We start from the raw sequence: 16,336 nt of genomic DNA, 5'->3' as shown, positions 1-16,336 counted from the left end.
TTACTGATGTTCTCTTGTCTAGTGGTACAACTGAAGCTCAAGGTTTCCTCCAAGAGAATTGAGATGATTGTGCATTAGTCTCCTTTAGAGATGACGAAGACGAGGAAGAAGTCATGGAAGGTACAGGGATACCTTGGTCTGTGCTTGGAGATGCAGTGGGAGCAGAAGAACAGCTAGAGCCGCGTAGAAGTGCAAGGGTGAGAGAGCTCAATGAAGAAGAGTTTGAGTCCGAAGAAGAAGAGTTTGATGAAGATGACGATGAGGATGAGATGGATGAAACCGGCGTGTGAGCCAGCTTCATGTCATGTTTTAGCTTTTATTATGCATCCATGTATCTTTAACTTGTGAACTTAGAACTCCTGCTGTGCGCTTGTGTTTTGTGTTGTGGCTTGTGAGAACTGAATCATGCGCATGTGCTTGTTATTTTATTTCGTGTTGCTGCATTTTATATGTGTTACTGCCTGCTGTCCCTTCATGTTTGTGATTTCTAAAGGCTATCCTATGGTGCTGATCAGTATTTAATGGATGGGAGAAGGGTCAGACCTCAGATAAGTACCTAACTTGCTATTTCCTATTTTTTATCACTTGTATTGATGCCCAATTGCATCTAAAAGTGTTGTCCACTTCTATTGCAGCAGTGCTTGAGGATTCAGTGATCAGCAGATCTACAAGAACAAAAGGTATGTCTACTGATCCTTCTCTATTTTTTTATCTATAAATGTATATATTATATAAGTTGGCAAAACGCTTAGAAAAACGTCTAGCATCGCCTAGGCAAGCCTAGGCTGGACTAGTTTCTAGGCTAAGGGTCATCGCCTAGATTCCGCCTAGCGCCTAGCAAAACTTTGGATACATGTATGGATACAGATCCATACCCAAGAACGTTTATGGATACGAGTATGTATTGAGTTTTATCTCACAGTTATAGATTCGCGAACTATATATCTGTATACTACATGTCTGATTGTCATCCCTAGCTGCAAATAACTGTCACACGCCAACTCAGCCTTTTTTTATTAGCTTTGGAATAACGGAAGCGCGGAAAGTGATCGTGAGACCTCACTTTCGTGTAAAAAAATAGTGGTGTGGTGGGTAATGTACTCTAAACTTTACGGGGCCGTATGAAAAATATTGTTTTCGAACCATCATTTGAGAAGCTTAATTTTTTTATAAATCTGGGTTCTAATTTTAATTTTTAAAACTAGAGCTTGTGGAGCTTAACCTATTTGGATAAAAAAAGTTATAATAAATCTGAAATTCTTAAAATAAAGCTCTCCTAAACAGGCTCTAATTACGGTGAACACATGAGTGCAACAAACTTTTGACTCAAAACTAACTGATCTCCAAGTGTAGCGTAGCCTACGCAACGAAAGCGACCGTGGTGGAATTCAAGCGTGGCAGTAAACGCAGCACGGATCATTGTCGCCGGAGCTGCAAACCCAGCCACACAAATCAATGTCCCGACGACCCTCCGGCGTCACGCTGTTCCGCTGTCCAGCTGTGAGCTGTCAAGGGCGGCGCCACATAATTTTCCTCCCGCCGTCGCCCCAGCGCCAGCCACGGACAGGGTCGTTGGTACGGATCCGCGGGCGTAATATACGCGTACGCGCGCGCGCGCGCACGGCGGCGCCTTGCTGGAAGCGCAGCGGCGAGCGGCAGCGCCGATCCCATCGCCGAACCGGTCAACACACCCCTCCTCCACCCGCACGGTACCGCCCGACACCCGAGTATCCAGTAGCCCTTGATTTGAACCTGTGTCCCGTTCCCGTCGTCGGCGCGGGGAAAAACCGGCGCGGCGTGGTTCCTCGCGTCGGACGCATCCGTCGGTGCGCGGTCGACGGGAAGCATCGCGTGCTCAGACTCAGACCCCACGCGCCGGCAAACCCACCCGAACCCCAGCGTAAACGTATTAAAATCTTGAAAACACCAAAGCACCGAACCCCCGAGAGGAAGACACAACAGCGCCTCACCAGCCAGCCACCACCGCGCTCCATTTCCTTTCTCTCTCTCTCTCGGCTCCTCCGCTCTCTTGCCCGAGTCGCTAGCTTCCCTGCCCCGCCTCCTCCCGTCCCCGTGGACAGACAGCTCCCCCCACCTCCGCTTCCATAGCATCCGAGCTAAGGTCAACTCCTCCGTCGGCGGAGCGAGAGCGGGGAAGAGACGGGAGGGTCCCGGATCCGAGCCGAGCTGCGCTCCCCGCGCGACCGACACCCAGGTCTCGTCGTCCCATGCAGATCTGCTCCTCCTCCTGAGGTAAATCTTCGATAGTTCGGTGGTTTGGCTGCTAGCTTCGCCGCTTAGACCTGCTCTAGGAGGTGATAAGCATCGGCTAGTATATCTACTAGCCACCCTAAATTTGGTAGATTCGCCAAATGGAGTGGAATCCGGCCTCTCGGCTCGGCGGATTTCCCTACACAGAACGTTCGAAATTTCAGAGATCTCCGCGCGCCAAAGCGCCTAGCTGATACCAAGAGTGAACATCGCTGAAAAAAATTCTAATTTCTATAGACTCATCATGTGATACCCTTTTGTGTTCAGATCTAAACCGAAGCTTGAGCTCCGGTTGTTGGTGGTTGGTCGGCGGCGGCAGGGGAGGCTGCGAAGATGTCGTCGAGCACGATCCGCAAGGCCCTGGGCGCGGTGAAGGACCAGACCAGCATCGGCCTCGCCAAGGTCACCAGCAACATCGCGCCCGAGCTGGACGTGCTCATCGTCAAGGCCACGAGCCACGACGACGAGCCGGCCGAGGAGCGCCACATCCGCGAGATCCTCCACCTCACATCCGGATCCCGCGCCCACGTCGCTGCTGCCGTGGCAGGCTGCTCCCGCAGGCTCTCCCGCACCCGCGACTACGTGGTCGCGCTCAAGTCGCTCATGCTCGTGCACCGCCTCCTGGCCGATGGCGACCCGTCCTTCCACCGCGAGCTCCTCCACGCCACACGCCGGGGCACCCGCCTGCTCAACCTCTCCGATTTTCGGGACGAGGCGCACTCTGGATCCTGGGATCACTCTGCCTTTGTGCGCACCTACGCGCTCTACCTTGACCAGCGCCTCGAGTTCTTCCTCCATGAGCGCAAGCAGGGGTCAAATGCTGGCAGCAGCAGCAGCACCAATGGTCCATCACCGCGGGACCGTGACCGCTGGGGTTCACCTGATCCCTATGGCCGCCGCTCTCCCTCCTACTCGTCACCCCCTGGGTATGGCGGATATGATGATTACCGCGAGAGAAATGGTGGAAACAATGATGACAAGAGACCGCCCACCCCAGTGAGAGATATGAAGCCAGAGCAGGTCCTTGCTCGTATGCACCACCTACAGCAGCTGCTTGACAGGTTCCTTGCTTGCCGTCCCACCGGTGGGGCGAAGCACAGCAGGATGGTGCTGGTTGCGCTGTATCAGATTGTGAGGGAGAGCTTCCAGCTCTACGCCGATATCTGCGAGGTGCTGGCGGTGCTGCTGGACAGGTTCTTTGACATGGAGTATGCTGAATGCGTGAAGGCTTTTGAGGCTTATGCTAGTGCTGCAAAGCAGATCGATGAGCTCTGTGCATTCTATGCATGGTGTAAAGATACCGGAGTTGCAAGGTCATCTGAGTACCCAGAGGTGCAGCGGGTCACCGATAAGTTGCTGGAGACGCTGGAAGAATTTATGAGGGACCGGGCAAAGAGGCCCAAGAGCCCATCACCGGAGCCTGAACCTGAGCCTGTCAAGGAAGAACCTGAGCCAGATATGAACAGCATCAAGGCGCTTCCAGCACCAGAAGATTATAAGGAGCCTGAACCTGAGAAGGTGGAGGAAGAGGTGAAGCCAGAGCCACCCCTGCAGCCACAGGGTGACTTGGTGGATCTCAGAGAAGATACTGTTAGTGCAGATGAGCAAGGTAACAGGCTTGCTCTAGCTCTCTTCCAGGGGCCACCAGCTGCTGGTGGAAGCAACGGTTCATGGGAGGCTTTCCCTTCAAATGGTGGCAACGAGGTGACTTCGGCCTGGCAGAACCCTGCAGCTGAACCTGGGAAGGCTGATTGGGAGCTTGCCCTTGTAGAGACAGCAAGCAACTTGTCCAATCAGAAGCCAGCAATGTCAGGTGGCATGGACCCGCTGCTGCTGAATGGTATGTATGACCAGGGTGTTGTGCGCCAGCATGTCGGTGCACAGGTGACCACCGGGAGTGCCAGCAGTGTCGCGCTGCCTGCTCCTGGACAGAAGACTCAGATGCTTGCTCTGCCCGCACCGGATGGTTCGATGCAGACTGTTGGTGGTGATCCCTTCGCGGCGTCCCTTGCCGTGCCACCGCCGTCCTATGTGCAGATGGCAGATTTGGAGAAGAAGCAACAGCTCTTGACGCAGGAGCAAATTATGTGGCAGCAGTACCAGAGAGACGGCATGCAAGGGCAATCGAGCCTGAACAGGCTCGACCGCGCCCCCAACCCGGCCATGCCCTACGGGATGCCCATGGCATACAACACGAACCCCATGCCAATGGCTTACACCGGGAACACTGGGTATTACTACCCTACTTACTGAGGAGGCCTGTTCTTTAATCATCCTTACAGTTGCTGTGAATTTTTGTTCTGTGTTGTGATCTTCCCCGCCCTGCGGTTGTGTCCAGCATCAGCTGTTGTTCCCCTGTCCCTGGATCAAACCTTTTGGTCTGATATATGTAATGTAATTTTCTTTGTTTGGAACCAAATGCAGCATCCGAGGGTGGTGGCTATAGTTGATTACATAATCTCATGTTGATCTTTACACTGTTTTTACTGATCCTCCGCATGTTATCACTTCTCTTCACACGATTTTTTGTCACCTGCTTGTAGATGTTCCTGAGAGAGTGGTACTGAGTGTCTCTCACCTATGAATACATGATCTACTTGCTGTGGTTAGAAATGGCCTGTTTCTCAGATCTAGATCGCCATGTTTGTTGGAAAAGCTTGCTGGTTGTTGGCATGAAGGGTGTCATGTTCGGTGGTAATCAGCTATTGGTATTTTTGTTGTGGCCAATACTTTTCAGAAATAGACTTGAGAGTTGAGAGGCCCTACTTCTTAGCATGTCTGGTGTGTGGATCTCTTGGACTACAATGGCGATAATTATTCTTGATGAGAATACACTTTTGAAATCAACAAGGACGAAAAGGGTCCGAAACTGTTTTCAAATTGGTTGAAAACGACAACTTTTTATGTTTTGCTGAGCTCGAAAAATGTATAAAAACGATCTGGTGCGGTATGGGAATTTCTCTTACTCGTCTGGAGTCAGTATTTTACTGGCGATTTTCGCTAGATAAAATATTCACCATTCAATAAATCACGGTGACCTAATTGGTCCGTCACTGACTTTAGTCTTTATATCTAATCCGTTAGGGAGGAGGCAGGTGTAGTGCTTGCCGGACATGGACACCTTTTGGAGTGTGACAAGTAAACGGGTCAAAAGAACCTGGAAATGGTTCATCACGTAGCGGGAAGCACTAAATTGAGAGGAGTTTCGGCCGATTCGGGGCGTTGCAGAGTGTGCGCTTTCCGGGCACGGCACGCTCGCCAGACGGTGACCACCGGCAGGATAACAAAAACGTCGCCGTCGACTCGGGGCTTGGATGGTATCTACAACTCGTCAAGGCACTATGCCATACTCTTTTTTTTATGCAAATTGATGGTGTTCCGTGTGCCGTGTGGCGAGGATTATCACAGCGAGAACAAGGGCTTTTCACCATTTATCAGAAATAGAAAGCCCTCGGATATCATGCTCTGAATTCTGAAGACGAATACTGCATGGACGCAACCTTATGGGCCCGACAACGGTGAGGCAAGCACAACGACGACATGGCGATTGACTAAAATCGTTGAGTTTTTTTTTGATTAATTTCCTGTAGGGAAAGCCCACACAGGGTAAATTATGTACATTTTTTGCCGGAGGTATTACATCAAGGGGGGATTGGGGGGTGGGGGGGTCTATGGTCTTTTGTAGCCAGGTCCCTGATAGAGGCCGCTACAGTGTGCTTTGCTCTATAACATAGGAGTGTCGTCTCCTCCTTGAGCATGCTTCTGCAGTTTGGTATAGTAGGTGGAATGTTTTCTATATCTTTAAACATTTTAATAGCTTTTCTATATTTTATGCACAATCTAGCACCATTTAAAGTTTTTTAGCAAAACGGGGCGAAGCCCACCTTTCATTTAAGAAAAAGTACAGGAGGAGGTTTGTACATAGACACTCAAGAAAAGTGCCCACTAGAGAGATATAAGAGTCGACAGGACACAAGAACACCACGCTTCTATCCCAGACCAAACAAGAGGGGGAAGCGTTTTTTTCCAAGTATAGATGACAAGGGCATCGAAGCTGTTAAACCCTAAACCCCAATGTCTTCAAATCCTTTGTGGTAAGCATCGAAGCTGTCAACTCGTGTAGATGAGATGTCGCCATGGAAGCGATTGCTTGGATTTGCGGCGAAATGGACGAAACATGGGTTTTGCTCAAAAGCTCCGGAGACGAAATAGTGGTTGCAAGGACACGTTGGAAAGCTAGAATACTGACAAGTGGCATGGTAACTACTACGACAAGAACCAAATTGTTAATACAAAATCAAGTGGAGAGTCTTCAATGCTCGAGACAAGGACTCGACCAAATAAGCCTTAGAGGCTACTGTTAAGGATATATATCAAGGATATCCTACTAACGATTAACTAAGAGGATCATAATAGGTGGTTTTGTGGGCTTGGTCAAGATGCTTAAGGGCTTGGCTCACGAGGCCTAAAGAAGGCTTTACATAAAAGGAAGTCTCTGGATGATCAAGATGGTAAAGATCTAATTAAATTAGGCAATCAAATCCATATCTTGTTAATAAGGCAAAATCCTGTACCGATAAGAGTAGGACTCCTGATAGGTGGATGTAGACTCAGTTAGGCTAGGGCGCTAGGCGGTTATCCATATCTGATAACTGACCCTGATGCGCAATCTGTAACCGACTCAAACACACTATAGCTGAAAGGGAAATGTGCCCTTGGACCATTTCTATAATGTTTTGGTGATTAAGTGTCCAACACATAGTAAGTGAGTAGCTATGTGCCAAACAAGCAAAAAGTGCAAATCATGTAACAAGGTACGTTCCTAGACTTAGTACATTGTTTTGAGTACTAACATATTTTGTCTAAATGCTAGAAACAGGGAGAAAAGAATTAGAAAAAGACTTGGCTCGATGCAGCCAAAGCTCAGCTCAGTCTGGCACACCGGACTGTCCAGTGGTGCACCGGACAATGTCCGGTGCGCCAAGCTGGTCTCCGGTGAAAAGGCCGCTCTTGGGAAAAGTTTAGCGGCGTACGGCTATAATTCACCGGACTGTCTGGTGAGCCAACGGTCGCCAGCGCAACGGTTGGCCACGCAATCCGCGGGCGACGCGTGGCCCGCACCAACGGTCGGCAGGGGGCACCAGACTGTCCGATGTGCACCGGACAGTGTGCGGTGTGCCAACGGGCCCGAAGCTACAACGGTCGGATGCGCCAGAAAAGGAAGGAGATTGCGCACCGGACAGCTACAGTGACTGTCCGGTGGTGCACCGGACTGTCCGGTGCACCACCCGACAGAAGGCAAGTTTGGCCTTCCTTGTTGGCCTCCAACGGCTCCTAGCTGCCTTGGTGCTATAAAAGGGACCCCTAGGTGCATGGAGGAGATATACAAGCATTCACTAAGCATCCTAAGGCATCCAGACTCTGTTCTCGCGCATTCGCTTCGTTGTGTTAGAGATTTGAGCTCTATTCGAGTCAAGGACTCCCTGAGTTGTCATTTGAGCTCAAGTCTTCTCTTGTGTGCGTGGGTGTGCTGCGATTTGTGTCTTGTGTGTGTTTCTCATCCCAGCCTTACTCCGTGCTTTCATTGTGATCTTTGTTGTAAGGGCGAGAGACTCCAACCTTGTGCAGATTCCTCGCAAACGGGAATAATCAACTAAAGGAAAAATCGTGGTATTCAAGTTGATCATCGGATCACTTGAAAGGGGTTGAGTGCAACCCTCGTCCATTGGGACACCACAATGTGAAAGTAGGCAAGTGTTACTTGGTCGAACCACGGGATAAAATCAAGTGTCTCTTGTGATTGATTTCTCTGTGATTGTTTTTATCCACAAGAACTCGCTCCTCAACTACTTAGTTGCACTAACACTTCTATAACTAAGTTTTGTGACTATTTAGTGTTGAATTTTACAGGATCACCTATTCACCCCCCTCTAGGTGCTCTCAATTGGTATCAAAGCCATACTCTTCATCTAAGGGACTAATCGCCCGAAGAGATGGATCCTAAGGGAAAGGGGATGATGGTCAACGACAAGGAGAAGGAGTCCCTCTTCAACGAGCCAAGGGACGACAAGCCCACTGACTCAGGATCGAGTCACAAGAAGAGGGACGGGAAGAAGAAGAGGCGCATCAAGAAGATCATCTACTACGACAGTGATGCCTCGTTGAAAGTCGCCTAGAGGGGGTGGATATGCGAGACCTAAAAATTATAACTTTACACCCCAACTAGATCCCTTGATTAGTGGTTAGAACAAGATTCACAATTATCGGAGTATAAAACTAAAACCTTTACTTGCAATGAGTATTGTTTTCAAAGAGTGCGGAATTGAATCAATGACAATACTATTAGAAATGTTAGTGGAGAATAATGTAAGAGGGCTTAGTTAAGAAGAAGATAAACACAAGTTCTTTCTTGCAAGGAGTTGCTTCTCTAAATAAGAATTTAACTTGAAGCAACACAAAATAAGGTTAGCAAAGAGTAGCACAAGAGAACTTAGAAAGAGAGAGAATACAAGCAATGAACACAAGAGACACGGGTGATTTGTTTTACCGAGGTTCGGCCCTCGAAGGCCTAGTCCCTGTTGAGGAGTCCACTAAGGACGGGTCTCTTTCAACCCTTTCCCTCTCTCCACCGATCCCAAAGATCGGCGAGCTCTTCTTCTTCTCAAGGATTACTTAAGACCCCGCAAGAATCACCACACACTTAGGTGTCTCTTGCTAGCTTTACAAGCCTCCAAAACTTTGGAGGAAGTTCAATGAGAGTCAAAACTCCACGCACAAATGAACGCAAGATGTAGCACACACTTTCTATCAATCAATCTTACAAGGCACTAGAGCTAAACTCTCACAAGAGGCTCCCTTTTGCTTGCTCTCTCTTTTGTGGCACGTGTGTGGTTTGTAGTGGTCTAAATCTTGTGTATAGGATGGATCAATGAATAGAGGTGGTTGGGAGGGCTTGAATATGTCAACTATATGACTTGGAATGTTGCTTGGACTCCCACACCTTGAAGTGGTCGGTTGGGGTGGTATTTGTAGCCACCAACCAAATTGTAGCCGTTAGAGAAGGGTGCTGGCGATGGGCGCACCAGACAGTCCGGTGCGCCACCGGACAGTGTCCGGTGCGCCACCGGACAGTGTCCGGTGCGCCGCCACGTCATCCTGTCGTTAGGGCTTTGAGCTAGTCGACCGTTGGAGGCTCTGTCCTCATGTGGCATCGGACAGTCCGGTGTCACACCGGACAGTCCGATGCCCCTGTGACCTGTTGCTCTGACTTTTGCCGTGTCACTGTGCTATACTGTTCATTCGTCAGAGTTGACCGTTGCGCGCAGATAGCCGTTGCTCCGCTGGTGCACCGGACAGTCCGGTGGCACACCGGACAGTCAGGTGAATTATAGCGGAGCTGCGCCTATGAAACTCGAAGCTAAGGAGTTTGAGTTGATTCACCCTGGTGCTCCGGACACTGTCCGGTGGCACACCCGACAGTCCGGTGCGCCAGACCAGGGAACACTTCAGTTTCCTTTTTGCTCCTTTCTTTTGAAGCCTAACTTGTTCTTTTTATTGGTTTGTGTTGAACCTTTGGCACCTGTAGAATGTATGATCTAGAGCAAACTAGTTAGTCTAATTATTTGTGTTGGGCAATTGAACCACCAAAATCATTTAGGAAAATGTGTAAGCCTATTTCCCTTTCAATCTCCCCCTTTTTGGTGATTGATGCCAACACAAACCAAAGCAAATAGATAATTGCAGAATTGAACTAGTTTGCATAATGTAAGTGCAAAGGTTACTTTGAATTGAACCAATATATATTTTATAAGATATGCATGGATGCTTTCTTTATATTTAACATTTTGGACCATGCTTGCACCACTTGTTTTGTTTTTGCAAACTCTTTTGGAAATTCTTTTCAAAGTCTTTTTGCAAATAGTCAATGGTAAATGAATAAGATTTTGAGAAGCATTTTCAAGATTTGAAATTTTCTCCCCCTGTTTCAAATGCTTTTCCTTTGACTAAACAAAACTCCCCCTCAATAAAATTCTCCTCTTAGTGTTCAAGAGGGTTTTAGATATTAATTTTGATAGGGGTTATACCAATTTGAAAATTCTATCAAAGATAAGATACCAATTGAAAAACCTTCTTTTAATACAAATTTGAAAGACTTCATTTTTGAAATTGGTGGTGGTGCGGTCCTTTTGCTTTGGGCTAATACTTTCTCCCCCTTTGGCATGAATTGCCAAAAACGGATACTTGTGAGTGAAATATAAGCCCCTTTTATTTTTGCTCCCCCTTTGGCAAACAATATATGAGAGAAGATTATACCAAATTGGAGAGCTGGCGGAATACCAGCAAGGAAGAATAATACCGAAGATGTAGAGTGGAAGCGATATCTTTGCCGAATACTCCATTTCCCTTTCAATCTAAGACTTAATACACGAGATGCTCATGGAAACATATTAGTCTTAGACTTGGCACAATAGAGATAGGAAATATGCAAATGTACCAAAGGAAAGAGACATGATTAAAAGGATATGTCAATTAAGCTTAAACAATTCTATATAATATATATTGCTCCCCCTAAATATGTACCTTGAAAGGAATATATATTTTAGCCTTAAATGCCAAGTGCTCATAATTAGGTTAATGAGAACACATCTTTATCATAGAAACTGTGAAGTGCAATGTGTCATAATAAAAGTGTGATGCTCATGACAGACTATGCACTTATGAAAGCATGTTGGAATCATTTTAAGCATTTACCCTTAGGGATTTCAAAGAGACTTAAGGACCCTCCACCTTTGAAACAAAGGTAGCTTATCCTCGTTACAAGGTTAAGCTTTAAGCTCTTTGACAGTAAAATCACTTCACCTAGTTTTAACAAAAATGCATTAATGCAAGAATGAAATTTTTGAGAGGTTAAACTAGGTATGAAGCAGGGATATGCATAGACATGCTTTCTCTTCCTTTTATACAAGATATGCAAGAAATGTATAGAAAAGGAAGATTTAGGTACATGTAAAAATGAGAGGAAGCAGTTTTACCCTTTTGTACCTTCACATAGAGACGCTCTCTTCATTGTGCTTTGTCCTCAGTCTTAGTAACTTAAGACCTATACTCAAGATAGTGTATGGAAATATTTTGCACAAGAGAGAGTTCTACAACTAGCGATCCTTTTCTAAGTCATGGTTATTATATATCAAGTAGATCATAAATTGTATAAATATATCATGAATTCTCCTTTTAACTTAGTGCATATCAAGAGAGATATCGATTCAAATTATATGAGGTACTAAGAAACATAAGTGTTAATTGAAGTTATTCAATGATCAAACAACAGATGCGATCAAAAGAACAACATAGGCATTAGATTTTCAACCAAGCTTAAAACAGGAGAATCCAGTAAATATGCTACTTTAACAATGAAAGCTACAATCCTTGATAAAGGTGACATTACTTTACCAAGATGGATTGATATGAAGTAGCATACTTCATGAGAAAAATGTTCCCAAACATGAGACTATATAAGATTACTAAGATAAAGTGTTAGTCTCAATATAATCAAGATATAGAAATAGGCTCCCCCTAAAGATATGCATCAAGAAATTGAATGAATTGGATAGATGCACTCACTTTTAAAGACAAATAGGGAGAAGCATTACTCATCTTGATCAAGGCTTATAAAATTTGCGATAAACAATTTATGCCTAGTATTCTCACAATGAAAAAGATTTAGAATGCTCACAACCACACCATTGATGTTTTGAAGATCTCATTATCCAAGTAGGTGTTGTTGCTCTTGATGTCTTCCTTTTTCATTTGAGTGTCCTCCCCTTATAGTTGACTCTTTTTCCTTCCAAACTTATTGAAAACACTCAAGAGAGATGTTAATAGCACAAGGGAGTATATGATGAAGAATGATTTCTTTTAGATAAGGAATATAAACAATTCATCATTCACAAGTCACACAGACATGAAGTAAAATCCTTAACATTAGTGCATATTATCAGAAAAGAGGAATAAGCACCTTTTAAATATCTTGATCAATCAGAGAAATTTTACTTCTTCATATTGAATTCATTATCTTGACTTAAAAGCATATCAATATGAGAATAGATATAGCAAAGGCATGAATTAGATTCTAATGGACAAGTGCATTTTATGAGAATGAGATTGAATGCACATCTGGCTGACTTAAGTCCAATAGAGAATCTATTCTTCACATAGGTAGAATTTAGAGTAAATAACCATTGATGGGAACTAAATTTGATTAATAAGATGAGTTCCCATACCTTTGCTTTTACCTTTCTTCCTTTGGGTGAAGAGTAACCCTTGAGCTTGCGGCTTGCACTTACTCTCTTGTAGATTTTCATAAGTAAGCTCAAGAGATATGTCATTAGTAACACAAGCACTAGTTTCCCTTTGTGTAATCATTTTGATAAGGAATGGAAAATAGATTACTAAAGCATAGAAACTTTATAATATGAACTAGGTTATTCCATGATGTATGCTTAATTAAAACAAGCATAGTTAATTCTTTAAGATTATGGGAATAAATCTAATTCATAACATGGAGAGCGATAAATATAGAAGAATCATATCCAATTTAAGCAGGAGGCAAAACAACATAAATCATTGGATTGACTTTTCTTTTCATGTTAGATTACGCATCTCCAAAGAGAAACTTATTCTCTACATGTGAGACTACTTAGGTTATTTAGACAAAAACATTAGTCTCACGATTTCTAGATATAAAGAGAGATTCCCTTTATAAATGTCCTAAGGAATTGAATTCCTTACGTGACACCTTATTGTTTTAAGAACATGGAATATCTCTCTATATCTAGAACATGGCAGTAATAGGATGATTAGTGTAAAGCATGTCATGAGATACTTACAAAAATTTAAAGCATGTAGATTGCCATGGTATAGAAATGATGAATATACAATCTACCATATGAGAGGAATTTCTTCAAAGAATGGTGACATAATTTAAAAATATTTGAAGTGCTTTCTTTTTCTATGTGACTACACAAGTGAAAGGGAAATGTGCCCTTGGGCCATTTCTAAGTATTTTGGTGATTGAGTGCAAACACAAGTGCTTAATTGTGAATCTATGCCCATGGATGAACAAGGTGCAAATCACAAGTAAAGGTATGTTTCTAAGCCTTAGTACATTGGTGTTATGTACTAATATACTTGTCTAAGTGATAGAAACAGAAAGAAGAAGAAAGAAGAAGAGTTGGCTGTGTACAGCCAAAAGACTGCTTCGGTCTGGGGCAACGGACTGTCCGGTGGTGCACCGGACAGTGTCCGGTGCGCCAGGCTGCCTCGGGCGAAGAAGCTGCTCTCGGGAATTTGCCGGCGGCATACGGCTATAATTCACCGGACTGTCCGGTGTGCACCGGACTGTCCGGTGAGCCAACGGTCGGCTAAGCCAACGGTCGGCCGCGCGATCTGCGCGGGACACGTGGCCTGGCCAACGGTCGGAAGGAGGCACCGGACTGTCCGGTGTGCACCGGACTGTCCGGTGCGCCAGATCTGCAACGGTTGGCAACGGTCGGCTGCGCCTGTTAAGGAAAGAAATCGGGCACCGGACAGTGTCCGGTGTGCACCGGACTGTCCGGTGCGCCCGACGACAGAAGGCAAGGATGGCCTGCCAGATTTGTTCTCAACGGCTCCTAGCTGCCTTGGGGCTATAAAAGGGACCCCTAGGCATATGGAGGAGAACACCAAGCAACTCTTGAGCATTCTTGATCATCCACACTCAGTCTTTGCGCATCCGTTTGTGATTCTAAGTGATTCGAGCTCTGTTCTTGTGAGAAACTGTGAGATAGTCTTTGAGCTCGATTCTTGGCCGTGTGTGTGCGCATTTCGCTGTGGATTTGTGTGTGTTGCTTCCCTCCCTTACTCCGTGCTTTTTGTGAATCTTAAGTGTAAGGGCGAGAGACTCCAATCTGTGGAGATTCCTCGCAAGTGGGATAAAGATAAGCAAGGCAAAATACCGTGGTATTCAAGTGGGTCTTTGGACCGCTTGAGAGGGGTTGATTGCAACCCTCGTCCGTTGGGACGCCACAACGTGGAGTAGGCAAGTTTTGTACTTGGCCGAACCACGGGATAAATCACCGTGTCTACTCTGTGTTGAATTCTTTGTGATTGTCGTATTGTGCAAGATCTCCTCCTTAGCCACTTGGCAATTATTGTACTAACCCTTAACAAGTTTTTGTGGCTATAAGTTAAGTTTTTACAGGATCACCTATTCACCCCCCCCTCTAGGTGCTCTCAATTGGTATCAGAGCCGTTCTCTTCAAGAAAGGGACTAGCCGCCCAAAGAGATGGATCCTAAGGGGAAGGGAATCGTGATCAACGATAAGGAGAAGGAGTCCTTCGTCAATGAGCTCAAAGATGACAAGCTTACCGACTCCGGCTCGGGTCATAGACGAAAGGAAGGGAAGAAGAAGAAGACGAGGCACATCAAGGAGATCGTCTACTACGACGACAGTGATGAGTCTACTTCTTCCCAAAAGGACGACGACCACAGCGACTACGAGCAAAGGAAACCGGTTAATTCTAACTTTTCCTTTGACTACTCTCGTATTCCGCAAAGCTCAAATTCACATTTGCTTTCCATTCCACTCGGCAAGCCCCCACACTTTGATGGGGAGGACTACGGATTTTGGAGCCACAAAATGTGTAGTCACCTATTTTCTCTCCATCCTAGTATATGGGAGATTGTAGATAGTGGAATGCACTTTAATAGTTCGGATAGTCCTATATTCATTAATGAGCAAATCCATAAGAATGCACAAGCTACTACTGTTCTTCTAGCTTCATTGTGCAGGGATGAATATAACAAAGTGAGTGGCTTGGATAACGCCAAGCAAATCTGGGATACCCTCAAGATCTCTCATGAGGGAAATGACGCTACCTTGCTCACCAAAATGGAGTTGGTGGAGGGCGAGCTTGGACGGTTCGCGATGATAAGGGGCGAGGAGCCAACTCAAACATACAACCGGCTCAAGACCCTTATCAACAAAATAAGGAGCTACGGAAGCACGCGATGGACGGACCACGACGTCGTCCGACTAATGCTAAGGTCCTTTACCGTTCTTGATCCTCATTTGGTGAATAATATTCGTGAGAATCCCAGGTACACCAAAATGTCGCCCGAAGAAGTCTTAGGAAAATTCGTCAGCGGGCGAATGATGATCAAGGAGGCAAGATACGTGGACGACGCCTTGAATGGACCGATCAACGAACCACAACCTTTTGCTCTCAAAGCATCAAGAAGTAAGGAGGCGCTACCTAGCAAGGTGGCACAAATTGAGGCGGTCGGACTTAATGATGAAGAGATGGCTCTCATCATCAAACGCTTCAAGACGGTGCTAAAGGGTCACAAGGGGCAGCCAAGCAAGACCAAGACGAAGGGAAAGCGCTCATGCTTCAAGTGCGGTAAGATTGGTCATTTTATCGCTAACTGCCCCGATAATGATAGTGACCAGGAAAAGGGAAACAAGAGGGAAAAGAAGAAGCATTACAAGAAGGCAAAGGGCGAGGCGCATCTAGGCAAGGAGTGGGACTCGGATTGCTCCTCTTCCGACTCCGACAATGAAGGACTCGCCGCCACCGCCTTCAACAAATCAACCCTCTTCCCCAACGAGCGTCACACATGCCTTATGGCAAGGGAGAAGAAGGTATGTACTCGCAACTCTACCTATGCTTCTTCAAGTGAGGACGAATCTAGTGATGAGGATGAAGTAGATTATTCATGTTTGTTCAAGGGCTTAGATAGATCTAAGATAGACAAAATTAATGAATTAATTGATGCCTTGAATGAAAAGAATATACTTTTAGAAAAGCAAGAGGATTTGTTGTATGAAGAACATGATAAGTTTGTAGAGGCTCAAAAATCCCTTGCATTAGAAATTAAGAGGAATGAAATGCTTGCTTGTGAAGTGTCAACATGCCATGATTCTATTTCTAACTTAAAGAGCATAAACGATGATTTAAATGCTAAACTAGTAGAAGCAAATAAATCCAACTCTTGTGTTGAATATGTTGAAATTTGCACTAGGTG

The 16,336-nt window shown here is 45.6% G+C and overlaps 1 protein-coding gene and 1 pseudogene across 2 annotated transcripts; one reads left to right on the top strand and one right to left on the bottom strand.

Moving 5' to 3' along the window:
• Positions 1-1,501: 1,501 nt before the first annotated feature.
• Positions 1,502-4,778, top strand: LOC100279582 (putative ENTH/ANTH/VHS superfamily protein). Of its 2 annotated transcripts, none has more exons than XM_035966170.1 (2): positions 1,502-1,709; positions 2,539-4,778. In XM_035966170.1, the coding sequence occupies exon 2, from the start codon at positions 2,605-2,607 to the stop codon at positions 4,522-4,524; it is 1,920 nt and encodes a 639-aa protein (XP_035822063.1). In that variant the 5' UTR covers positions 1,502-1,709; positions 2,539-2,604; the 3' UTR covers positions 4,525-4,778. The 2 variants fall into 2 exon arrangements, with proteins under 2 accessions (XP_035822063.1, NP_001146051.1); NM_001152579.1 differs by lacking the exon at positions 1,502-1,709 and adding an exon at positions 1,953-2,253 and having other exon boundaries at positions 2,539-4,727.
• Positions 4,779-9,232: 4,454 nt separating this feature from the next.
• On the bottom strand, positions 9,233-9,693 carry LOC109943819 (uncharacterized; annotated as a pseudogene).
• Between the last annotated feature and the right edge of the window lie 6,643 nt (positions 9,694-16,336).

Source organism: Zea mays, chromosome 1 (genome assembly GCF_902167145.1).
Source record: "Zea mays cultivar B73 chromosome 1, Zm-B73-REFERENCE-NAM-5.0, whole genome shotgun sequence".
NCBI classification, from domain to species: Eukaryota; Viridiplantae; Streptophyta; class Magnoliopsida; order Poales; family Poaceae; genus Zea; species Zea mays.
Note: the sequence above shows the minus strand (reverse complement) of the source record. Positions and strands in the feature narration are given on the sequence as shown.